Genomic DNA, 27,231 nt, shown 5'->3' with positions numbered 1-27,231 from the left:
TAGTGAGGGTCCAAAGTGTGACTTTTCTTCATGGTCACAGAGGAAAGGATGATTTAGCTAGAGTTCAAATGGACTGTAAACTCTGAAACTGTGGGAAACATGCACATTCCATTGGAAAGTGTGTTAAGGGGGTTAAAAATGTTTAAATTCTTGGGTTATATCACAATCTTAAGGTACATATCAAAGAGGGAGGTTTTTACATACGCCATGTGTTTCTTAGTACTGTGTTAACATTTAGTAGCAACTTTTGATACTTCAAGAGTGTAAAAATTGTGTCTTTTCCTTCTCTGTCTTAAGTAGTTCCATATGTGCAAATACAGAATATGCAATGGATTATGATAATACCTCAAATGTCTTAGCAGCCTCTTTCACTAGCTGAGTGTGTTTCAATTCATACTCTATTATTTATTAGCATCAGTCAGCTATTTTTTTTTAAAAACATGAGAAAACAATGCCATACCAAGAGACTAAGTGATTTCCCAAAGATGTGATGGAGGGTACTAATGCCTGCCTCTTATATTTTATTTACTTAAATACTTTTTGAGCCCTTAGCTGAAGTGAGACAGGAAACTACCTATTTGGAGACAGAAAAGGTAATCAAACCATGATTTCTGTGAAAGATTATACCTCTGTTGGTGGGGAGCATGTTAAAAACATCTAATAAGTCATTGATGTGTGCTGAAGAGAGGGAAAATCCAGTATACACTGGGGTCAGAGGAGGAAGTAATTAATTATCAGGAGAAAGCCTCACTGGAAGATAGCTTTTAAGATAGGCCTTGGAAGATGGCTTTCAGTAGAGACCAGATATCGAGGGAACAGCATGATCCAGGATGCTAGGTGAGAATCTGGGCAATGCCATGTAGAAAATCATGACTTGTGTTTAGGTTGCTAGAGGAATGCGTTCAGATTTAGTGTGCGAGTTCAGCACGCCATAGGGTTTATGAATACCAAAAGGTTTTGGCTTTATTCCATTGGAATAGGGAGTTATTAGAGAATTTTGATTTGTTTAGGTAGCTGATCTGTTTTATCTGTTGACTACATAGTTTGAGTCCGAGGTAATGTTTAAGATAGGAATCCATGATGTGATGTTATAGCAGAAGATAGAGACTGCTTTATAGGCAGTTAATAGAAAGGGAAATTGATTTACGGCCAAGTAGTATGATTTCTGTAGTACTTTCAAAACAGGGCCAAAAGCTCCTTCAGATATATCTTTGCTCAGATTTCTTATGAATTTTTACATATGCTATATACATTTCTTTTATCTATATGGCTCCATGTGGTTGCCTGATATTCTTGTTTTGTTTTATGAATTTAATTTGCATGCATTTGCAGAAATTCCTTCTTAAGTTGCACATGATTTTTCTAATCTACAGCCACATGCACAAAGAAAATTCCAGAGAGTGGAAATGGCACCTTTGTACAGTTTTGATCATAGACTAATGAAGTTCCAGTTAAGTTTTAAATAAACACAAAACGACAAAAAATGCTTGTATTCTATTTGCTAAAAATCATTCCAGAGACCATTCTTTAAGTTGACCTTATGAAATGTATTTATAGGATTGAGGTCATGATAAAACTTTAGAAATTATGATTCATAGCAGAAATTGTAGAGCAATTGAGAGATGATGTCACAAGTTTGCATCAGGGTTTCTATTTGACAAATTGTTTGTGAGCGTCAGTGATTTCCTATTTCAATAAACCATAAATAACACACTTCAGCAGTTTTTTTCTCTGAGAAAGACCTTATGATTGTTTTATATCCTGATTTTTCATTTATTTTGTCACAGTTTATTGCCTACTTAACACTATGCAGAAGTCTTTCAGAGTGTGAATGAATTTTAAGTTCTTTATCCCAGTGATTATAGGTAGAAATAACCTCAGTGAAACAGGACAGGGGTAGACTCTTAGAGGAACTTAGATTAAATATAACTTTATCAACCTAAGTAGAATAATTAAATACATCTTTTAAGGGCAGTCTTTAACTATTATTACTGTGGTTATTATTATTTTTCTTTTGGTGTGAAGATGATAATGAACTCTTAGAGAAAAACAAGTAAAAGTAAAATAAAAGGGTTTATATTAGATGAGGAAATCTTGCATATGATGGGAGGAAAACTGAAAACTCACCATTGTTATTCAATACGTACTTCGTGATTGTGTTCAGAGTATTATGTTATTATATTCTCTAATAACATCTTATTTTCTAAGTTATTTTTCTAAAAAGAAAACATGTATCCCTTTCTTAAAGGAAAACTGTATCTAGGAGGCTCTGGGAAGTCTAATTATGTACCAAATATTCTTTGTTTGAGCATTAGTAATTTCCCTTATCATTTAATTCTTTTATTTATATTCAGTCCTTCAAATGAAACATTTGAGTACTTTACTTAAACTCACTTATAATGAGCACAGTATTCCCCTAATCTTTCAGGTGTATGAGACACATGCCCTAATTAGTATTCAATTTCATTTTCTTCCTTGTCTTGATGAAATGAAAATTGAAATGGCCATTTTTAAATTTACACACTCAGCATGCAATTATGGATAGTACCACAATATTCATAATTAGTTCTGAATTTAAGGGGTTAGTACAGTAAATTCAGTTAAACAAAAAAGGAGTTTTTTTTCCTATTTTTTTTTTCAAGTTTTTCTGACCTTTATTTCCTCACCCAGATTTTTTTCCAAGTAATTAATAACCTTCAACACTAACTGGGTCATTAGCACCCTGGAATAGCAATTTCCCTTTTGACTGATATGTCAGAAATAATAACTTTGCACAATTATGGAAATATGCCTTGTAATATATAAAAATTAAAAGCTTATCTAAACCTTCTGGGAACTTTGCGCACTGAATCAGATAAGCCAGGATGATTATTTATTATTTATTTTAAAAGATAAATATTTTCTATTCCTGTTATTTTTCTCTTCTTTTTTTTATAGCTACAAGTAGTTTTCATTTATTGTTTGTTTGGTTTTTTTTTAAATTTCCAAGGTGATTTTATTTGTATATGTTCTTTCTGGGATGCATATACATTGGATTTCCAGGCATTTATTTATTCATCCATTCAACAAATATTCACTAAATGAGTGTCTACCCTGTGGTCTGTTCTCTACTGGGCACTAGAAAAAAGGTAGTATTTGCCTTCACAATGCTTTCAATCTAGAATATAGAAAAGTAAGTAAACATAATAGTATAACATGTGTAGCCTGGTCTTACATCATCTGCTAACCATTCTATTTGAACCATAATATTTTATTATATCCAAACAGTCTATTTTTAATAGAGCTTTTGTTAAACTAAAAACTAGCTTGGCATATTTATAGAATATGAAAGGAGAGAAATTCCCATTACACTATATATTACATAGATATATTATTATATGCTGATCTATTTGATGGGTATATTAAGGCAAAGCCATAATCTTCCTTTGAAAGTTAATTTACCAGTAGTTGTTTCAGTGCTAGTATTTTATCACAGAAAAATAGATCTAGATCTTTCTATTTTAAATAATTCATTACCCTTTTAGAAAATGTGAATATGAACTTAATATGTTCCTTTTCTATATCCCACAGGGTTTAGTGGGCGGTGAGGGGGGTTAGTTATTTCTCAAACTTTACTGTGCCTAGGAATCACATAGGTCACTGGATAAAAATAAAAACTTCTGGATTGTCCCACAGACCTATTTATTGCAGGTCATCCTCAGACTGCCCTGTAAAAACAGGGCTCATCAGCTCATAAAGCCTGGTTTTGTAATGCTTGAGATACATTAAAAATAAATAAATAAAATGCAAAAAACACTTTTGCTTGATGATCTGAGCACTTTGTTGTTGGAACTGCAAGTAGTGATAACTGCATGGGTGGAAGGAGAGGAAACGACAGTGAAGAAAAATGAGGAAGAATAGTAGGAATTATGTGACCCGCAAAAAGCCTGTAAACTAGAGGAAGGCAGAACCATGTTGTATATCCTAGTCAGAAGTGCGTCCCCCCTTTAGCAGCAATTCCTAAGTAGTCATTATTCATTAGTCATAAAGTCTTTAAGTATTTTCAACAGTTAGTGTTCTTAAATGGCTATTAGATTCTTCTTTGTTAGAAAAGTTTAAATACCCAAAAGCAAGACCATCTGACTTTTGCATTTTAAACAAAATAATAGTTAGTGTAGATACATGGACCCAAAAGAGACTTATGTGAGCACAAGTTATGTTACAAGTTCACATTTCTGGAATATAAATTCCATATGTGGTGGGATTTTTTAAACTTTGTGAACTAGGTATTTAAAATGCTGCAGAAAATAGAGTAATCATGTATTTCATTTCAAAAGCCTATATATAATATGTTTGAAGACTTTTTTGGTACTTATAGGCACCTGGAGCTCCTTGAAACACAAAAACCGTTTTTAAAATCATAAAATTAAAAAGTTGATTTTTTTTTCCAGGTTGTCTTCTAGTTACAGAACCTGAATTGCACAGAATCAAATCTGTCTTTACTACTTCTTCATTCAAGTAGAATATGTTTTAGCCTGTTTTTTCATGAAAAAAGCTGCATTCTCAGATACACTCCCATTCATACTAAACATCTCTCTAAGGTTAATTACATCTAGACATTAATATATTGCTTCTAATCATCTTTGTTTAAAATAGTAATCTTGTATGGAAAATTACTATTTTCCTTTAAGTTGTTTATTAGAAGTGAGCTTCCACACATAGTTGTGTATGCTTTTAAAAAATGTTACTTTTTAATGTTTAAAAACAAAAAGGCACTTAGCATTAACTAAAAATGACATGATGCATCTTTACTGAAATATATTGATATAATATATTTATCAGTATATTTATTGATAAATAAATATATTGATAATAAATATATTATATCAATATATAATATTGACAATAAATATAGTTAGTCTCTAATTACATTTATACTAATACTAGTGCATATTGCTTGCTTATTTGCTTTAATGGATGTGTTTTGGATCTTAACTCCAGATTCTCTGAGCTATGGAATAGATGACTAATCAGATAGCAATTGTTCTCTAATATAAAAGAAGCTGCATTGGGAATCTCTTCTCTTTCCTCTAAGCTGCTTCCTCTCTTTCAGCACCCAAGACCTCACTGACCTGGATTTCTTGCTGTTGCGCAACTTCACCTGGCTGGTTGCTGCTGTTGTGGTTAGGCACATACACTTCATGGTTTTTCTATTGACCATCTACCAACCTTCTTTAGATTCAGCTCCTTTATTGCCTTTTCTATAAAGTGATTCCTGAAATTCCTGCTGTTTACCTCCAAAGCCATAAGTGACTACACTGTCCTTTTTTCCCACTCTGCCAACTATATATTTCAATCATAGCAACTAATATACTTAACATAAAAGGGTCTTTGTTTACCTTTCTCCTATATCACTTGAGAGTTAGTATTACACCTGATTTAAGTCTATTTCCATAGCACCTTGAATAAAAAAAGAACAAACTGTGTTGGATAGATGCAGATAATTGATAGAAGAAAAGAGATTATTGAACAAAATAGATGGGAGAGAGATAGTGGTTGTTTTCACATGGTAATCATACTGCACTGAGTGGTACTGAGAATGTCCAAACAACTTAGCTCATCTCTATGTTCAGCTGTTGTATACTTACATGTGAATTGTGCCCTCTAAGCATGATCCCATTGGTGCCATATGAGCTACAACTCTCCACAATATGAGGAATTCCTCACGCATCTGGGCAGCAGAGGAATCAAGCTTTCTGTAATTCCAGTGGCCCATACTTTCCTCCGTAACCACTGCAAACCACTTTTATATGCAACGTTAGATGAGCGTGGGTAATATTTGTAAGGTGTTTGCCAGGAAGTCTGCTAATTAAACCCGGAGTGCCAAACACCAAAATTTTCATCTTCTCCTATCCTGGTTATGTTTTGTTCCAGAAATGTTAAAGAAAAAAAACGTCTATTTTAACTTCTTGCAAAATTTTTATAAGTTTGTTATTATAATCACACCACCAGAGTTTGAAACTTTAGACATTACCGTTGTTAAAATAATCATATTATTTTAATGTCTCTCTTAGTCTCTCTCTAAGATTAATTTACCATAGAGAAACATTTGAAGTACTAGTATTTCCCAAGCTTACGCTATGTCATTTTTGCCCTTACAGAAATGTCAAAAAAATCCCAACTAAATGTATTAGTATTATTCATAAAATATAGAATATGAAGATTACAGGGAGTTGTTTTAACACAATTTTTAGCATCTATTAAACTGTTAGTAGATAATTCAGTAAAACACTCATATATAAAAGACTTTTTCATTATACGTACTTGCTATACATTTTGGCCATGAGGAAAACATTTCCAACTTATCTTCTGTATTTACAAAGGTTGAGGTTTTAAATGTCTTGTGGTTCGTTTAGTTCCCAATGTCTCATGAGTATTACCAGTGATTTTTTTTTTTTTTTTTGTAGTTTATGATACTGGTAGATTGAAATGGAGATCATCTGAATTGATTGAAAATAACTCTCTGTCATGGAAAAAACAAAACATTCAAAGTTTAATATCTCTGGTTTTCCAATCTACCTTGATCACCTTCATGGCAAACTTACTCTGGTTCCCTCTTCAAATCTCTTCACGTGACCATCTGGGCAGCCTCTGGGCTATATATCCCAATTTATGGCACTTAGCACTAAAGGAGACAGAACCCTAAGTTCCTATCATCTTTCAGAGTTTCTAGTAACTTTTCTCCGATGTTACCAAACGCGCTCGTGAACGTGAGTCTGCCATACCTGTGGGTCCAGCTTCAATCCAAGGTGTTAACCGTGCTTATGAGACCTGCCCATGGGAGATTTTGCTTATGAGTCCGTGTCAGCTACTGCCTCAAATGCAACAGTTCATTCTGAAAGGGCTGCAGCAGCACCTCCTACAAGGGCAGAGGAGGTCTACTGGCAGCCTGTCCTGAGTCCTTAGGTGGGGTAGAAAGGCCGAGAAGCAAGGGGAAAAGTGAGAGTCTGAGCTAAAGGTTTGATTGTCTCTTTATGTTTATCGTCTGGGAACTAGTGGGATTACTATTTGGACTGAGCTGAAGGAAACCCTTATTTCCACTGCAGACACTGAACAAATTTATTCTGCCCCAAGGCCTCACTGAAAACCTCCTTGTGTTGAAAATGTGACCAAGTACCAAGCCACTTGGCCTGATTCTGAAAGCTTTAGTTTTTTGAGACAGTAATTAATTGGAAACCATTTCAATTTGGGGGATTCAGTTGTTGTTTAAAACTAACTGAATATGGTTAGATTTAAGTGCAGAAAAAGTTACTCTAGTCACTTATACTTTGGATCCAGCTGAGTCTCATTATCCATACTATTATGTATTAGCTTGAAAATAATCGAACAGCTAGCACTATATGCTGTTTCAACTACTTGGTGTATATTGAATCCATAATTCCATGTAATTGGTATTGTTCTTATACCCATTAGTCAGATAGGGACATCTAGGCACAGAACGATAAATTGTCCAAATTGACTACTCTAGTAAATTGCATGGTTGGGATTTAAACGCAGACAGCTTGTGTGAGAGGCCAGCACTAAGCCATTCCTAACCTCTGTACTATCCTTACTTTGAAAGCTCTTGGAAGTGCCCTTTTATTTATTTATTTTTTTTTTGGAGGTACGGGACGGGCACTGGTAGTGGGTATGGGGGGAGTCTTGGATTTTCTTAAAGCTTTATAAAGTAGCTATTGTATTTTATAAGATTTATATGTGCACCTCTAGGCTGGGGCAGTAGTTCTCAAATGTCAACTACATAAAAATTACCTGGAGAGCTTTTTTGCTTCTTTTTTTTTTTTTTTTTTTTTTTTTTTTGCGGTACACGGGCCTCTCACTGTTGTGGCCTCTCCTGTTGTGGAACACAGGCTCCGGACGTGCAGGCTCAGCGGCCATGGCTCACGGGCCTAGCCGCTCCGCGGCATGTAGGATCTTCCCGGACCAGGGCATGAACCCGTGTCCCCTGCATCGGCAGGCGGACTCTCAACCACTGCGCCACCAGGGAAGCCCCCTGGAGAGCTTTTTAAATATGGTCCCCATCCTTAGAGTTCCTGAATTAATAGGTCAGAGTTGGAACCCAGGGGACTACATAATAAGCAGACACCTCAGGTGGATTGTGATGGTGGTGATCCTTAGGGAAAAAGTAGTAATCACTACCCTGATGAAGCTCACAGTCTAGCAAGAGAGATATACTTCTCCTTGAATGTGCCCCTTTCACTATTAGAAGCAACTTAATTAAATAAAGATGTTGGAGAATAGTATATTGTTCTTCCAAATGAGACATCAGTGTGGGATATTTTAAAGTAATGGATGGCATCCAGACATCACAATTCTAAGACCTAACTACTTAAGCTACTTTGGTGATATTTTATTATTAACCTGCCTGTATGAGTTGTCTTCCTTAAGTGGAATCCCCATTCCTCCATGAACTGGAAATAGTAATGCTTAATCGTTTTCAAAGGATTTTTGCCTATGACGTGAGGCCTTCAATAATTAAGTCATAATTAAACAGTAAAAGGGTCATAAAATATCCACATCTCTGGAAGACCAGGCTTTAAATGTTTTATTTTTAAATCCTCAGCTGGGTCTTAGGAGTCTTTAAGGAAGAAATACTTATTTTCTATGCAACCAGAGTATAATGAAAACATCAAAAAGCCATTTACATTTTAATTATTAAAGGTGAATTTAGTATATTCACCATTTTTGAGGCTGACTTTGAAGAGCTTATTCCAGATGGAAGGAACAGGATGAACAAAGTCACAAAGGAGATGGAGGGAACTCGAGGTACCACAGGGACTGGTTTACTATACTGAAAATTTGGGTACATGTCGGGGGAGCAGTGGGGCGGGAGGGTGCGGAATAAGAGGATAAGGGTCTACAAAGGTAAGGAGACATCAGAAGGTGAAATACATCAATACTGGATGAAGGTGGCACTTGATGGTTATTGAAGAGTTTTCAGCAGGTTATTAATACTGTCAGAACTCGAGTTTAGGAAGGTGACATGTCAGTGGTGTGGTGCGTGTTATGTGTATACAACACAAAGCCTAGTGCTAACGAGGCTTTTAGTAAAAATTTATTGAATAAATGCTGTGTTTAATGCAGAGGCAAGTCTAGGAGCAGGCACACCAGTTGAGAGGCTTTTATGGCTAACTGCCCAGAGAAGGACCTGAATGAGACTGGCAGCTGTTGAAATAAAAATAAAAGATCAAACTGTAAGAGGGTTTGAGGGTACATCACTGACAACTGATTCAACTGTGTGTTAGGGGAGGGGAGGGAGGAAAAAAGTAAGAAAAATTAAATTCCAGGGTTGTGAGCTTGAGCATGATTTTGGTACCATTAACAGAAATGTAGAAATCAGGAAAAGGAGTTGGTCTGCTTGGAAAATGATGCATATATTTTGGGCCTCAGTGATTTACCTAGAGAAAATAATATCCAGCATAAAGCTGGAAAAGTGAGTTTGCTCTGTATAGAGAGTAGAAGTGGATCAAGTGGACACCACCACCAAGTGACACGCTTCCTTATTACCACTGGCCACTTTGAGGCACAAGGCCACGCCTGTCCACATATAGTTGAAATAGATTTTTGAGGGGACAGATGAGAACTCTAAAACAGAGTATCCTCCCACAGAGGTGAAAGTCTCTCTCTCTTCTATTTCCATTTTCATCAAAACAGTGTATAAGACCATAGCTTACCTGGGAGCACCATTGCACAGGACCCTTTGGAAGAAAAGAGCTGAACTTTGAGCTTGGGAATAAGTGTATTCATTCTACACATTAACACCTTTTTCAGGACATTTCATTTCTGTACTATATGTTGGTTACATTTTCTCCATGTATTTGTTTTTAATGTTGTTATTGCTGTGGTTGCTGCTGTTTTCCCCAAGATTGATATATTTAATTAGAATAGTAGCTGTATCAACTTAACATTGGTGTACTTAATGTAAATTGTTTTATTTTGTTGTTATTTTGGTTCTTAAAAAAATAACAAAGATCTCCTTTTTTTTTTTTTCCCACAAATGGGCTCTCAGATTTTTGCTTGTATTATGTGTTTAATGCTACTTTAAGTTTGAAGTATTCTTCTCTGAGTTTATAATAATAGGCTATATTTTCATTTTTCAGATTTAAAAGAAAGCTGTGTTAAACTCAGGTCTCCTTAGTTACTATCATTAACACTGCCTATGAGAGTGAGTGCTGAGTTTCAAAAGCAGATGTAAATTTTTCTTAGTTTTCCTAGCAGGAGGCCAACCTAAGCCAGTATTTTTACATAATGGTAGCTTTCAAGAAGTTCTTTCAAGTGATTATCTTGTAAAACAAAACAACAAATAGGACATTTTGATATTGCCAGTGGATCTTAGCTTTTCTTTCTTAGGAGCATTAACCCAGATTTGGAAAGATGTATGTAAATGTTGAAAGAAGAGTACATTACAAATTTTTTAGAATGTTTTCCTTAGTTTCGAATCTGCTGTAGATGAATCAGTATTTATTTAGCCGCTCCTACTTGCAGAGAACTATTTGGGCAATAGACACGTTTTCTGAGCCTATGTGGAGCTTATTTAAGTAAAGAAAACATTTTAGATGATCTTATGCAAAAAATTTTTACTTCATTGTGTGGACATTTGAGAGGGAAAAAAAACGCTGTTTGATTTAATTCAACGAATAATTGAACTCAACGATGTGCTCTGGGAAGTGGGGAGAATTTATTGAGTTCCAGCCACATGGGACTTCTTGAAGGGTATTCCCTTCTACTTCCCAGGCTTGGCAAAAACATCTTCCAAAGTGACCTCCAACTCCCTTTTAATTAATAAATTCAGTCATTCATTCATTCAGTATATTCACTGAGCATTTCCCATGTGCCAATTTCTCTTCTAGAGGCAAGTTTATCAAGGAAGCCTTCCCTGACTCACCTCTTCACCCTAGACTAGATACAGTTCTCATAATATATGTTCTTATAATTTCTTAGTCTTTTTTGCTTGTTGCTTATAATTAAAGACTATATAGAAGATTATTTTATTAAGTAAGCTGAATGAGGATGGGGGACTGTTGGTCACTTTGTATTCTCACCAATCCCAGTGACTAAACCTTTAATAAATAAGAAAAAATATGCTATCATAATTGGTATCCCCAAGACCTGGAACAATTTTTATTTGCTCAGTATTTATTAAGTGAATTAATAAATAATGTGAAGATAAGCCACATTACCTATAAATCTAACACAAGTAAAACACATTTGCATAAGCAGTTATATTCTATGGTAAAGCAATATGGTGTTCAAGATCAGTGGTTCTGGATTCAACTGGCCACTGTCACTTTGGATAAAATTACTTAACCACTCTAAGATACAACTTCTTTATATATAAAGTGGTAACAAAAATAGAGTGGCTTTTTAAGATTGTTGTGAATATTTTATAATAGATGTTGTCACATATTACCATACAGCAAGTGATTAATAAATGTACATTCTCACTCATTTAACAAATATTTATTGAGAGTTGTAGCCAAGACTTTTAACTGTCTCCCAACATCCTTTTTGCCTATTTCCATAGCAAGAGGATTACTAGCTAATAAGCATGTTTTACCTCAGAATATAGTCTTATTCTGTATAAGATTATATATCTTATTCAGTGTAATATTCTATATAAAAATATAGTCTTTTAGGCTATATTTCCCAACCTCCCTTTCCACTAGATGTAGGCTTGTGATTCACAAATGGCCCAAGGCATATAAGCAAAAGCATCACAGTGTGGTTTCTGTGAATCTTCCTTGAGAGGTTGTACCCACATGCCCTCTTCTCCCCTCTTATCCCTTTCTTCATCCTGCTGCCAGAAACTCAGATGCCACCATCTTGGACCATGAGATCAGCATTACATACAGTAGCAACAAGATGGAAGGCACCCGGGGCCCTGCTATATCAGCCCCTTCTGCCTAGTCACATGTTTACACAAGGGAGAAGCCAAATTCTTTCTTATTTAAGCCACTGTTAATTCGGGCTTTTGTCACTCACATCTGAACTGAATCTTACCTAATATGATTCTGAAAATAGCATATTCAATATTAGATCCAAGGCCAAATGTATTAGTGTCATAATAATAATTTTTAAGTGTTACATGTAAGTGCAAAGGAAGCTATTTAAAAAGAGGCTTAAGGAGCAGAGAAGCTTTCAGACTGCTCCAATAGATGAAAGGGGCCTTCCAGACAGACAGACATAACAACAGAAGAATTACCTTTTTGTCCAGCCTCGCCAGACCCTCATTAGCTTAGTGAGTGCTCCACCTCCTGGGCTATCTCTCTTGCTCTCCTCTGAGTCTGAGATGACCATTCAATCCTGGCATGTGACCTTGGGGAGGCAACTTGACCTTTCTAGACCTAGTTTTCTGTTTCCAGTCACTATTAATTGATATTTTCTCTTTATGTCCATAACAACCCATTGGTCCCTTTATCATTTGTAATATTCTGCTTCGAATTACAGTTAATTGTGTGTTTGTCCTCTTTAGATTACATGTGCAAAGGTCTTTTCTGTCTTTCCATTTCCCACTGTCTCTATCATCATGTTTGTAAATTATAGACATGTGGGACAAATTAAATCCATTAAATAATCAGAAGTGCAGCTGAAAATATAAGTTGCAATGACATGGTAGGAATTAGTGCATGCCAGAGTGAAAGATGTGCATGTTTTAATTTGGTGGTGGGTAGGCAAACCACTGAAGGTTTGAAAACGAAGAAGTGATCTAAGACTAGAGAAAATCTACAGTTCAAGCTACCAAAAAAAAAAGAAAAAGTCAAGTGTAATGTACTTTGCCTTATTTTGAATGTCCTAATAACATGATTATAGTATTTTGTCATCAGAAATTTTATGTCACTTTTAAAATCATATGAATCTTAGAATAATGGGTCGTAAAATGAACTGTAAAGCTAGAGTTACGGATGTAATTTTTATAGGAATAAATCTGGTCAGTGGTTAGTATGTGTAGTTCTTGACCATTAAAAAATAACTTGTTTTCTAAATTCCAGTCACACTCTAATGAAATTATAAAAATTAAAAAATGATATTTTTCCATTTAACAATAATTAATTCAAGGTTTCAAAAATGTTAGATCAGGGCTTCCCTGGTGGCGCAGTGGTTGAGAGTCCGCCTGCTGATGCAGGGGACACAGGTTCATGCCCCGGTCCGGGAAGATCCCACATGCCGTGGAGCAGCTAGGCCCGTGAGCCATGGCCGCTGAGCCTGCGCGTCCGGAGCCTGTGCTCCACAACGGGAGAGGCCACAACAGTGAGAGGCCCGCGTACCGCAAAAAAAAAAAAGAAAGAAAAAAGAAAATGTTAGATCAAATTGTTTTATAGTATTTAGTTAGGGGAAGTGGAACGAAAGTTTATGAACAGTACAGTCATTACATTTTTTAAAGACTGTCTAATTGCCAGCATCTGTTCAGCAAAATTATTATTTTAAAATAATGAGGTATATTCTATTTTCTTCCTCCTAAATTTGAAATATTTTAATGTTTTGCTATGCAGACTTTTTGGTAGTGGTGAAACTGTGTTTCTTTGAAAACATGTAAAAATATTATCTTTCTACCTTATCAAGGAGTCCATGTTGGACAAGAGCGCTGTGTGGGGAGTAGAGTTTTTTCTGTGCTTACCTTTGCCCGTTGTGTATTCTTCTCCTTACTTCTAAGGGAGCATAGATGACCAAAATTCCCCCATCATCTTCCCATCTTGGCCCATATGGGAGACCAGAATTATACAATTTATTTCTTAGGGTTAATATAAAGAGCAAAGAAATAGTGTAATATGTATAAAAGCACTTTGAAAAGTAAAAGTTAAAGAAATGGAGTCTAATATGCCCGATCAGTGTGAATTAAAGAATCGTTTTCTTCTTTTTGTTGTTTTCCTACATTTATAAAGAACAAATTCAACTTTCCTCTTTCCTAGAAAGAATGGTACTGATAGCAAACAATCAAAGAATCCCTAAAGATGCTAGGGACCTAAGGGTCAACATCACCTTTAATACTCAGAAGACCCTGTGAGTTAGATAGCATCTCGTTACCATTGTACAGATGAAGAAATTCTGGTTCAGGAAGGTTAAGAACCTTGCCCAAGGCCATGTTAGGAAGCACAGTGGCACAACCAGTTTTCCAGCATGGGTTTTCAGAAGACAAACATTTTAAGTACAGTGATCTTCTCCCACCCTAAAGAAACAGAATTTCTGTTGTTCCTTCTAATACCCCTTGGTGGAGGCAAGCAATTTTGGGTCTTAGTGGTTCTTACTACTGATCATCACCTAAAAAGGAGGGGTCTGTATGCACATCTTAAAGACATGCAGTACAGGACTTCCGATTGCAGGCTTTTGCTTCTCTTTGTTTCTCATCTTTCCAGTGTTCCCATAGCACCATCATTCTCCCAACACCTAATAAGAAGTCCCAAACTCAACAAGTCCAGTTCCAGATGTTGATTTGTTGTGAAAAACTGGCTGCAAATTTCAGGATTTATTTGCTCATAAAGGGATTCAAAATGTTCAAACAGCTTAAAGCATTTTACCTTCCATATTTTATTTAAAAATAGTTAGATATTTAAGTGGAGTACCCACACTTTCCATAGAAATACAATGCAAATTACAAATTAATCCTTACCATAGAAGTGTATAAGCAGGTAGAAGGATTAAAAGATATTACTTGCCTCTTCCAGGGAGACTTCATTATAGACTGCAAAGAACCTTTTGTATCAGGCAGCACTTTAAGAGACTATGGAATATTGCCAGTGTGCGTCCGATTTTGGAGTCATATTAAAAACTTACTTTCAGCATGTCTGAAATTAAATAATCTGGTTCGCTCAGGTAATAACATTCCTAGCAGCTACCTTTAGGTCTAGAGTAACAATTTAATAATAAGGAAAAACAACCAAGCACTATTTGATGTCTTTTTTTTTTTTTTTTCCCCCGGCACGTGAGCCCCTCCCCACTGCTGCGGCCCCTCCCGCCGCGGAGCACAGGCTCTGGACACGCAGGCTCAGCGGCCATGGCCCACGGGCCCAGCCGCTCCGCGGCATGTGGGATCTTCCCAGACCAGGGTACGAACCCGTGTCCCCTGCATCAGCAGGCAGACCCCCAACCACCGCGCCACTAGGGAAGCCCTTGATTTGTCTTTTGAAACAGAGTTTTTGAATCATGAAGTTAAGTTCTCAGAAAAAGCCATGAAATATTGTCTGTTTGGTTATTGTTCAGAATGTTTGCTGATATATTCCAAAGTGACAATGAAATTTAATTTCTAAAACTATTTAATTTTATTTTTGAAACACAGATGGAAGAGTGTACTTATTTAGATTAAAATAAAGCCAGAAGTACACAAAGACTATAGAACACTAAGTTATTTCTTGGTAATGGCTGCTGCATCTGTCTCCCAGAGGTTTCCACTCCTTCTGTTTAGCCCTCTGATTTCTCTTTTTGGTTAATTCATTCATATTGCTCAATGCTAGAAAATAATATCCTAGAAAACTTGCCACTTTGTTTGCTAGAGCATATGTTTGCTTAGACTTTTTCCTTCAGTACATAAAAAATGAAGAGTATCATAGTATTCTGCTTCCCAGAAGTACCTTTTAAGTTTTTATTATGTGATTTTTGTTTCTGTCTTGATGTTTAAGTGATCCCATGTCAGCATTTTACATTTCAGGGCACTTACTGCCACTACCAATAATATCTTCATGAAGGGAAAGGTATAGAGTGTTCTCATAGCAAAACTTGGAAACTGTTCTGTTGGCATTGTTGTTTGTGTGCTATAAACAACAAGCTGAAATAAGAAAAATTAGAGAACACAGGGGATAATACGTTCTTCTCTACCTGCCAACCCTTCATCGTCCTGGTTAGGGATATGAACATCAGGGAATTCTCAGGTTTGGCTAAGACTATACTTAAAGTAATTGAAGATCCAGTTGTTATTTTTCTTTTCCTATTCCCTCAGTACTGTCCTCAGTCACATTCACTTTGAAGGCCACTCAGCGAGGTGGTTGAAGTGGAGGAGAGCATTCATGTGGGCCTTAAAGTGAAATTCCTCCCCCTTGTTCCTGAGCCAGCTACTAGAAGTAGTGCACCTGGGGCTTCCCTGGTGGCGCAGTGGTGGAGAATCCACCTGCCAGTGCAGGGGACACAGGTTCGGGCCCTGGTCCGGGAAGATCCCACATGCCACGGAGCAACTAAGCCCGTGCGCCACAACTTCTGAGCCAGCGCTCTAGAGTCCGTGAGCCACAACTACTGAGCTCACACGCCTAGAGCCCGTGCTCCACAACAGGAGAAGCCACCGCAATGAGAAGCCTACACACCGCAACAAAGAGTAGCCCCCACTCACCACAGCTAGAGAAAGCCCGCGCACAGCAATGAAGACCCAACACAGCCAAAAATAAAATAATTAAGTTTAAAAAAAAAGAAAAGAAAGTAATGCACCTCTCCTAACATCTGCCTTGAAGTTTTTTTTTAATTGATAAACTTTTTAAAATTTTTCAACATGCTCATTTATCCCCCCTCTCTCGCTCCTCCCCCCTCTCTTTTCTTGGTGGAGCAGGTGATTGCCCTCTTCACATCCACCTAGAAGCTATTGCTGTTGACATTGGCCACCTATAGGAACTTAAGCAAGTCCAGTCTCTGGCCCACAGCCTCCCTCTTTCCTCTCCCCTTCATGGCGCACCCACTGCTCATGTGCTTGTGCATCAAGAATTTTTTTTTTTTCCTTTTTGGTATCACCTCAGCCTTCTTTAAAAATATATAGTTTAGCAAAGTGACCTTATTTTTATTATTTCTAATGTATCTTTATTGAGGTTAATGTTCCTACTCATGTAATGTCATAATTTTCTCTTTTAATTCCTCTTGTTTCTTCCCCATCTTCTATCTTTTCTTTGAGGTTTCTGTTTTTCTCCTTCCTTCCTTCCATCTTTTTACTGAATCTATTCAAATTACCAGGTTTATTACAGACAATGACTCCTTTAATTCTTGCCCTGGTCATATAAAGTAACCAGGAAAAAGACAAGAAAAATCTAAATTTCAGAGCGCAAGAATTGAAATCCATACCTCAGACCATGAAACTTTATTTATGAGGGTTCTGGACTACCACTACCTTAATATATACTATTACATGAAACTTAATATACAGATTGAAGTCGTTAAACAAAATAGCCACAGTTCTGTTCATTCCTGAATATAAATACTGGAGGATATGAAGAAACTCTAGCCACAGCAAGTACCAAGAAGCAGGAGAAGAGTTCAATATACTGAAAGCTCTTCAGAAATAGGGGGAAATTCAGAGGAAGCTGTTATGCCAGGACTCGTGGAACAACTAACAGGTTACATCCATGATGGTGTGTGTATTCCTTCTGTTGCATGCTATTTAGTGAATGAGGTGTTTCACTTTGATTGGAAATTTTCCCAGGTGCAAAGAGTCATAAAGAGATTATAGTTTTTATGCTTACTTGCTTGTGTTCTTGTCCCATCTTTTTTTCAAAGAAGACAGTTGGGTTAATTGAACACATGTCAAAGGCTGACCAGCATTCAGAACAGTGGAGGGCAATTTAGGAGCCCTCTTATCTGGAGCTTCAGAACTAAGTATTAGATTAGTTAATAAAAACCGATTAAAAGAAAAAAACATTTAAATTCTGTTTCATGTTTCTTAGATGAATCACACCCATGAAGCATTATTGATTTCAGTTTTTACTTTATTTGTTGCTTAAACATACTGGCAGTTATTCAAGCATAGAACCCTAGGTATTAATTACTTCCCCAATAATATTAATTGTTTTCAGTAATTTGCCTTTTTGAGGTTTTTCAAAGCTATTTCATGTTTTCATAGGCAAAAAAACCCTCTCCTTTCCCAGCCACATTTAGCAATTATGTTTAATCAAATTATGTAATTAAAATAACAAGCACAACTTGAAAAAAAACAGGTTGAGGATCAAACACAACTGACTCACGGTTAGTGTGCGTTTCAGCTGGCAACAAGGAGAATAGGCCTGGCAGAGACCAGCCAAAGTGCCAGGATGTGCAGAGCAGTGCATGTGTTTAACAGGGGGGATGAAGTGTTAGTGAATCAGGTCGTTGGTGATATGGAGGTTGTTTAAGGGAAATTCTGTTATAACTAGGCCAGTCATATCAAAACCATGAAACTATGCACTGTTGGTCTGAGTTACTCCTTTCATCCTGACACACCCCAGAGGTCTTCCTCCTTAGACACGTTCATGATGCTTCCCACCACCCAGGTCTCCACAGAAGATGTTAAAGATGCAATCGATAAAATACTTTATGTTAATAAGATAATGTGAATTACAGGGGAGTCTAATTCCCTGTAATTTTTAACTAGAAACTTTTGGTAATAATGTTCCTGTTTCTTTTTAACCCCTAAGTGACATCTGAACAATCCAAATATTTAGAACTGCCTCAGAGGCTCAAGTTATTTCTCATATCACTCAAAAGAGATGGTTCCCTGTTCTTTTTGCCTGAAGCTTATTTGTATTGCCAGCTCCCAAATGACAGCCCTCCTGGAGGGATTGTCCTTACTGTGACCTGTGAAAGCATACTTAAATGAGGTGGATTATGAAAAATATTGTGGAGAAAAAAAAAATCTCATTTACAGATTTAAAAGTTTAAATTCCATCAATATAAAATGGTTATCTGGAATTTTCAAATATACATATACATGTATACATATGTGTGTGTGTATGTGTGTGTGTATATATATACATTTTTTTTTCATACTTCCAGACCCGGAGCTAATTGAATGCATGTCTTTTTGCATCTCCACTCCACCAAAGGTAGAATGTTAGTACATAAAATAGAATCTCTATTAAGATGAAAGTGTCATGAATAATGATGATTTACAATTTCAAGGGTGCTCTAATTCTCTCTAATTACTCATGTCCTTTATAATAACCACACAAAAAATAATGTTTCTAATTCAACATAAGGACAGTCCTGATATTCGAGTGAAATACTCATTTCCTTAAGTTAAAAGATGGTTGTAGTTTGGCCATTGTTTCCTTAAGAAATGTGCTTTTTTTTTAGTTTAAGCATGATTGTGTTCATAGCTAATACACAGTTACAGCAAATTCCTCAAGTTATGTTTTAACAATTCTAATGATGGACATATATCAACATCATCCTGTCTCACAGGTTCTTTCATTGCTTAATCTTGATACTTTTAATATTTATATGATAATCCATAACCCTCATCATTAGGAAAAGAAAAATTAATAATTTAAAAATCTTTCTTTGGGGCTTCCCTGGTGGCGCAGTGGTTGAGAGTCCGCCTGCCGATGCAGGGGACACCGGTTCGTGCCCTGGTCCGGGAGGATCCCACATGCCGTGGAGCGGCTGGGCCCGTGAGCCATGGCCGCTGAGCCTACGCGTCTGGAGCCTGTGCTCTGCAACGGGAGAGGCCACAACAGTGAGAAGCCCGCGTACCGCAAAAAAAAAAAAAAAAAATCTCTCTTCACTAGCGCTTAGTGGTCAATTTACATAAATTTTGTGCAAAGTATTAAAACATTGGTATGCATAATGATTGCTATAGGGTATCATTAAGTACTATTTATTTACATAGTACTTTAATGTAATATGCTGTGTAATCTTCAAATCTGCATTTTTTCCGTAGCAACTCACAGACTACTGATTGTGTGCCCCAATAATCATGAAGTAAACAATCACTAAGTGTTTGATTTTAATATGATTTTCCTAATAATAAGTTATGAATCAGGCATTTATTTCTCTTATTGATTGATCTTATTAAATTAATTAAACAAGGAGACCATTAGTCTGATTTGCCTTTTTTATTGAAGTATAGTTGGCTTACAATATTATATTAGTTTCAGGTATACAGAATAATGGTTCAGTATTTTTACAGTTTATACTCCATTAAAAGTTATTATAAGATAATGGCTATAATTCCCTGTGTTATACAATATATCCTTGTAGCTTATCTATTTTACACATAATAGTTTGTATCTCTTATTCCCATACCTCTAACATGTCCCCCCTTCTTTCCCTCTCCCCACCAGTAACCACTAGTTTGTTTTCTATATCTGTGAGTCTGTTTCTCTTTTGCTATATATGTTCATTTGTTTTCTTTTTTAGCTTCCACATAGAAGTTAAAACATACAGTATTTGTCTTTCTCTGTCTGACTTAGTTCACCAAGTATAACGTTCTTTAGGTCTGTCCATGTTACTGCAAATGGCGAAATTTCATTCTTTTTATGGCTGAGTAATATTCATATATGTATATATCACGTCTTCTTTATCCATTTGTCTGTTGATGGACACTTGGGTTACTTTCATATCTTGGCTATTATAAAAAGTGCTGCTATGAACATTGGGGCGCATGGATCTTTTCAAACTAGTGTTTTCATTTTTTCAAGATATGCACCGAAGAGTAGAATTGCTGGCTCTATTTTTAGTTTTTTGAGGACCTCCATACTGTTTTCCATGGTGGCTGCACCAATTTACATTCCCATCAAAAGGGTTCTCTTTTCTCCAAATCCTTGCCAACATTTGTTATCTGTAGACATTTTGATGATAGCCATTCTGACAAGTATGAGATGATATCTCATTGTTGTTTTGATTTGCATTTCTCTAATAATTAGTGATGTTGAGCATCTTTCCATGTGCCTGTTAGCCATTTGCATATCTTCTATGTACTCAGGTTTTCTGCCCATTTTTTGATTGGGTTGTTTGGTGTTTTTGATACTGAGTTGTATGTGCTGTTTATATGTTTTAGACTGAGTTGACTTTAATGCTTTAGCAGTCTACGTAGGCAAGCACAGACCTAAGCCTGTAAATTCCTCAAGGTTAAGAAATGGAAACCTAAGGACAACCAATCACAAACAGCCAACTAGGCTTTCCCAAATGATGCAACTCCTTAAGCTATAGCTAATCAGATAATTTCTTTGCTTTGCTTCCCTCCTTTCTCTGTAAGTCTCCCCCAAGCTCCTGTTTGTGGAATACTCTTAACCACTTCTTGTTTAGTCCTACCCCATTCCAATCACTTTTTGATCAAATAAACTCAAAATTTTTAATATGCTTCAGTTTATCTTTTAACAATCTTTAATTGGCAAACGTTTCCTTTTCTTCAAAAAGGAATTCTTCCTCTTCCACTTCCCAAGTATTACAACATTTAAAAAACTGAAAGCTTTTCTTTCAGTTTAATAAAATAAGAAAGTAGTTCCTTTTGGCAAGCTGTATTTGTTTACATTTTATGTTCATATTGTTTTTATGTAGTGATACCAGCTACCAGTCAGACCCACAGTGAAATGCATTACTTAGGTGCATCACAACTTCTAGGTTGAGGTAGAGAAAAACAATTAGCTATTCATAAAGCTACTTTTAAACATAATTGCTTATTTAATACTAGCTTTTGCCTAAAGTACAACTATAAATACTTTTAAGTATGTTATACAATAAGTATGCTTGAAATGCTTATGGCGCTGTATTTTATACGGGGGAATGAGTCTCAGAAAATACTTTTGTATGTAATGGTACTCTTACATCAGATGGCCATACTTAAGTCCTTTTCCTTGAGAACAGAGGAGGAAATGAGAGGAACCAATGATCCCTTCCCCCACTTTGAATATCTTTTGCCAGCACCGATTTGAGGATGAACCTCCTTATTTCCTGGCACTGTTACTCATTCCCCATTCTGTCTCATTCCTCTTCTCTTATAGAAACTCAGCCTAGAAGAGTTGATGTGTAATCTTTCATTTCACCTTTCCTGGGTTGATTTATTTATTTGTTTGTTTGTTTGTTTGTTTTTAATTTTTAAAACATTTTTATTGGAGTATAATTGCTTTACAATGTTGTGTTAGTTTCTGCTGTATAACAAAGTGAATCAGCTCTACGTATACATATATCACCATATCTCTTCCCTCTTGTGTTTCCCTCCCACTCTCCCTATCCCACCCCTCTAGGTGGTCACAAAGCACGGAGCTGATCTCCCTGTGCTATGTGGCTGCTTCCCACTAGCTATTTTACATTTGGTAATGCATATATGTCAATGCCACTCTCTCACTTCATCCCAGCTTACCCTTCGACTAGTAAAATGGGTTCCCCAGTCACTGTGGAGCTCAAGAGGGGTTCCTCCTGGGTTGATTTAGACACATGAATTATGGGAAAGTGCATGATGTTATGTTGTACATGTGTTTGTTTTTCAATTTACATAAATGGTGTTGTGTATATTTCATTCTGTTTTTTTCCACATTCTTATGTTTTTAGATGGCTATGTATGAATCCAGTTCATCACTTCTGACTCTCAGAAAGTATGCTTTTATGTATGTGTGCAAAAGCACACACAGACACATGCATGTGCACACATACATTTTATATTTTAAATCTCTATTCCTCTTGGGATAGTCACTTAAGCTACTCTTCTTTGCTAACATAAAAAATTCTACAATAAATATGTGTGTGCATTTCTCATTGAGCACCTATGCAGAAATTTGCGGGGTGGGGGGAGGAATACCCAGGAATACGTTAATTTTAATAAGGACTCCCGCCATCAGCAGAGGAATACTTCAGCAATACTTGATATTAGCTCATCATTCTGGCTATACGTTGTTGGCTATAAATTGCTCTTTTTATTTAATTTGCATTTATTTAATTAATAGTGAAAATTTAACTATCGGCATTTCCTTTTCTCTGAATTGCCCTTTAATATGCTTTGCTCCATTTTCTGTTGTTTTTTCCATCTCTTTGGAGTGTGTGTGTGTGTGTGTGTGTGTGTGTGTGTGTGTGTGTGTGTGTTTGTAATAACCCCTTGTATATTTCACATCAGTAGTTCTCAACTGAACTTGAAGTACCCATATGTCTTGTGGAGGCAGGGACCCCCAAGTCCCATCCAGGAAGTTCACAGATCAACACTATTTCCATAATAATTATAAGATTTTCTTTGCCATCTTCACCGTGTTGACATTTGTACTGTTGCCACAGAACAATGGTGAGTAAAATTGCTGGAGCCTTAGCACAAATCAAGACAGTAGCATCAAACTGTACTAGTAGTCTTTGTATTCACCCCCATTATGCAGACGCTGGAGGCCAAAAAAGAAAAAAGAAAACTCCAGCTCTTTTAAGAATATCCTTGATGAAACAGTAGCGATCATTAATTTTATTAAATGCCGATGTTGGCCATGTCTTTAATATTCTGCGTGATGACATGGGAATCACACATAAAGCACTTCTGCTGAGTACTGAACTATGAGGATGATCTCGAGGAATAGCACTTGGGAGATTGTATGATTCGCAAGCTGAACTACCCCCTCCTTATTTGAACATTATGTTTACTTCAGAGAACAACTGACAAACCATGACTATTCATACCTGGATATTTGGCAGATATTTTCTTGAAAATGAACAAAGTATTCCTGCCACATTAAGGAAAACAACTGACAGTATTTGTTGCTAGATATAACTTGAAATTTCAAGGGAAAATTAGAATTTTGGAAAAAATGTAACTGCCAGTGTGAACTTGAGAGCTTCCAGTGTTTTAAGATCTTTTAATGAATTTGGTGGTGATATTAATGAATGTGACTTTTTGATATTATATAATAAAATGTGTAATCTTTTAGAGAGTCCACATAGTTCCATGAGTCTATATTTTCCAAATGACCAATGCGTGATTTTACAAAACCACGCATGGGTAAAAGACCCATTCACAGTGCAAGATAAACCAATGGATTTTAACATAACGAATATGAGAAGTTCACTGGTAGATTTCAGATTCCACACTCCAAGTTTAATAATGCTAGATACAGGAGAACTCAAAAGCCTAAAACCTAGTAATTGCTAATAATCCCTGAACCAGTATCCTATGAATCACTTTTTGGTTGTTATTTTTTATTTGATGAAAACAGTACTGATATTTAATTCCAAATACCTACTAAAAGTAGATACCACCCAAGTTGGGTGCTGTTTACTCTCTGAAATTCCAGCTCCTTGAGATATATATTCAGAGCTTGTAAATATTAGAGCAAACAGGAATCTTTTAAAACATCATTTCTGATATGACTTAGAGAGAAACATCTACTCAGATTTTCATTTTTTGATTGTTACATAATTTAAGCTTCAGAAAATTAGTCTACAGCTCATCAGCTAAAATTCTAGCAGAGATAATTTGGCCATCTACAAGATAAAAGATAATGAAAACGGAATGTTCAGCAGTATCAAGTGTGGAGTTTGGCTTCCAAAATGGTAGGAAACATGATTCATAGTGTCCACTGTTTATGTTATATATATTAGAAAGATTTAGACTATGAAGAGTCTCCATTTGAAAAAGGAATGCCATATATGATAGTGGAAGAATATGGCTCTTTCCTAGCAATGTGCTCATTTACCTAACATACAGATAAAGTCTCTTTCGGAGGTTACCTTTACCATATCTCACAGTTAAAATTACAAAGTCACCCTTAGAGAACTAGTTGAGATAAAAGAGTAATAAGTAAAATTTACCTTCATGGGGAGTATTCTTTTATTTGTACCTCCAAACAAGAATGGGACATCAAATGTATTCATGTCATTAATTTTGATGTTTAAGTATTAAAATGAAAAAAGCAAAATCAGATATATGAGTCAATTCACTTCACACTATTGAAGAAAAAAGGAACCACAGGCCCAGAATTTAAAAACAAAAATGTTGTTATAGGTTTGCTTTACAAGAGTGAAATATTGGCATGCTCGCCAGTAAGAGGCTGAGGACCATCCACCCCAGTTCTTTAGCTCATCCAAATTCCAGATTTTCTTTATACATGAGTAAGACAGAGACTCGTTTTATGAACACTAGTTGGGGAAGAACCATCAGAGAGGCAAGACTTAGGGAAACTCAGAATAGAGAGGAAGGTGGACTGTGCCATGTTAGCAAACTTTCAGAAGCTTGAAAGGGCACTGGCTACATGCAGGATTCAGGATTGCCCTTAACACATTAACACATTTAAAATCTATAAATCCAGGGAAATAAAACATTGTAGGTCTTTTAATGAGTCACAGTGTTTGTCTGGGGTGGGAACCCTTTAATGATTGCTTTCATAGTTCCAATTTTTGACTTTTTAAATGTATGACCTGTTTTTCATCATATAAAAACAATGATTCTAGAGGCACTGGTTTCTTCATGCACATCCTCCGCCATTTCAAATGTTAACTCTTACAGTCTCGTCAAAGAGTGGAAAATCCTTATCACTTACATGAATCTTAAGATTTCTGGTTTTCTCAGGAAATGGTCTCTGAATTATTAACAATATTATAGTATAACAGATTTAAATTATTCTGATTTGTAATTGGTGGAGAGGAGAGCTTTATAGCGATTTGTCAAGAACATTGAAACAGTACCTTTGTACTGAGCTTAAGATTTTATAGACATCATAAAGGCATTTTAAAGTGAATAGAACAATTTTTAATGTTTGCCCATATATGAATAAAGTATTTTTCTTACATGGTAGCATTTAATGAATGATTATGTTCTGTCAAAAGGAGACTTCTATTTAAATATGAGAAAAATGTTGAAAATTTTATTAGGTGACAGTTATGCTGCAGCAAACTATTGTAGGGTGATTTGGAATGGGAAGAAAATATCAGTTAGAACATCTCCATATAATGAAATGAGAAGTATTTGGTGAAAAACCCTCCATGACCAGTGTGTACTTACACAACCCATAGCAGAGACTACAGTATAAAGATTGAGAAACTGAAGATACTTTTGTACTTGTTTTTTGCCATCATTGTTGTCTTTACCTTTTCTTATTCTAATACTCAAAGTTCTCAAAGAGGTTTGCATGTTTTATTTTAATGGTAATTTCTTGAAAGCTAAAGCAGTTGAGATACATTAACAGTTATATTGACATTAGTTTCATAGTAATGTCATTGAGGTTATTTTGAGAAGATAACATTCTCATTTTTCACTTTGCTAACTCATAATTACATATCATAATCAACCAAATGCTTTCAGTACTTATATTTTGGGGACACATTGCCCTTTTCAAATCTTGTTCCTACATATTGCTTTACTTAAAAAAAAAAAAAGTATACCATCAGAGAAAGGCATTTTGAAGCTAAGCTTGATATATGCTTGTTTTGTATTATTTAAAATCTTTACTAATAAATAAAAATGTTCCATTTTCAAATTTGATATCATCAGCATCGTTATCCTGAAAGCAATGAAATTATAGTTGATTATGCCTTGTCTCCTCAGATAAATTTACAAAGAAAAATGAGAGTTACTGGTGTGATTACTCAAGGAGCCAAGAGGATTGGAAGCCCAGAGTATACAAAATCCTACAAAATTGCCTATAGTAATGATGGAAAGACTTGGACAATGTACACAGTGAAAGGCACCAATGAGGATATGGTAAGACTTACATGACATTATTAATTTGAAAGTAAACTCCCATAAATGATCATGGATTACCAAATGATTACTGAATATTCAACAGAAGTCTTATGCTGTTGAAAATAAATTTATGATTCTTTTAATTGGACCAGTGGTGTGGAGAGGGTACAGTGTTATCCCAAATTATCAATGTACAGTAGCTACCTTTTAAATCTTTCTCAGATTTTAACTGGTGGTCCTATAAACACTTTATCACAAGGTTAGCATAGTCCTGTGTATGAAATTAAGTTTTATTTTAACAACAGTCAGCTTTCAATTTCATTTTATTGCTTTGACAGATTAGCACTCTCCTTAATCAAATAAATACAGATCAAAACTATTATTTTTAATGAAAAATATAATTTTTAAAGAAAAACACCAAGTTATAGAAAACATAAATATCTTTATATACTTCATATTGGAAGAAAATTTTGTTATTTAGCAGAATAAAATATTTTAGAAGAAATGGATATAATATTCTATGTATCCTTTGCCTTTTCATATGATATTTCTAATTTTTAAATTAATTTTACCCCCAATTTTTAATTTAAAAAAATCAGCACTGCAGCTCATTCCATTTAAAACTGAGTCATTAGACTAGACTCTCATAGATTTTATGAACGATTTTTAAAGTTACCTTCTTAAATGAATTTAAATAGGTTTTCTGATTACCAGGTTATGTAGAGGGTAAAATGAGAGTGAGATTTAAAGGAATTAAAAATAACACATTTTAGCACTTAAGTTTTAGAGAGAAATTAGCTTTTCACTGGAGATATATATGAAGACTTAGGAGTCTTTTATCTGGGACAGACTGATAAGGAAGTAATCTTGAGGAATCAGACCCTAAAATG

The 27,231-nt window shown here is 35.7% G+C and overlaps 1 protein-coding gene across 3 annotated transcripts in view; it reads left to right on the top strand.

Moving 5' to 3' along the window:
- Positions 1 to 27,231, top strand: part of EDIL3 (EGF like repeats and discoidin domains 3) — a 428,938-nt gene that overhangs the window by 279,349 nt on the left and 122,358 nt on the right. For all 3 annotated transcript variants that reach the window (XM_081232430.1, XM_081232432.1, XM_081232431.1), the window contains one exon: positions 26,204 to 26,359. In XM_081232430.1, coding sequence (XP_081088556.1) covers positions 26,204 to 26,359 — 156 coding nt within the window. The remainder of the gene's footprint in view (positions 1 to 26,203; positions 26,360 to 27,231) is intronic.

The sequence above is a fragment of the Mesoplodon bidens genome, assembly GCF_964165515.1.
Source record: "Mesoplodon bidens genome assembly, chromosome: 4".
Taxonomy (NCBI): domain Eukaryota; kingdom Metazoa; phylum Chordata; class Mammalia; order Artiodactyla; family Ziphiidae; genus Mesoplodon; species Mesoplodon bidens.
Note: the sequence above shows the minus strand (reverse complement) of the source record. Positions and strands in the feature narration are given on the sequence as shown.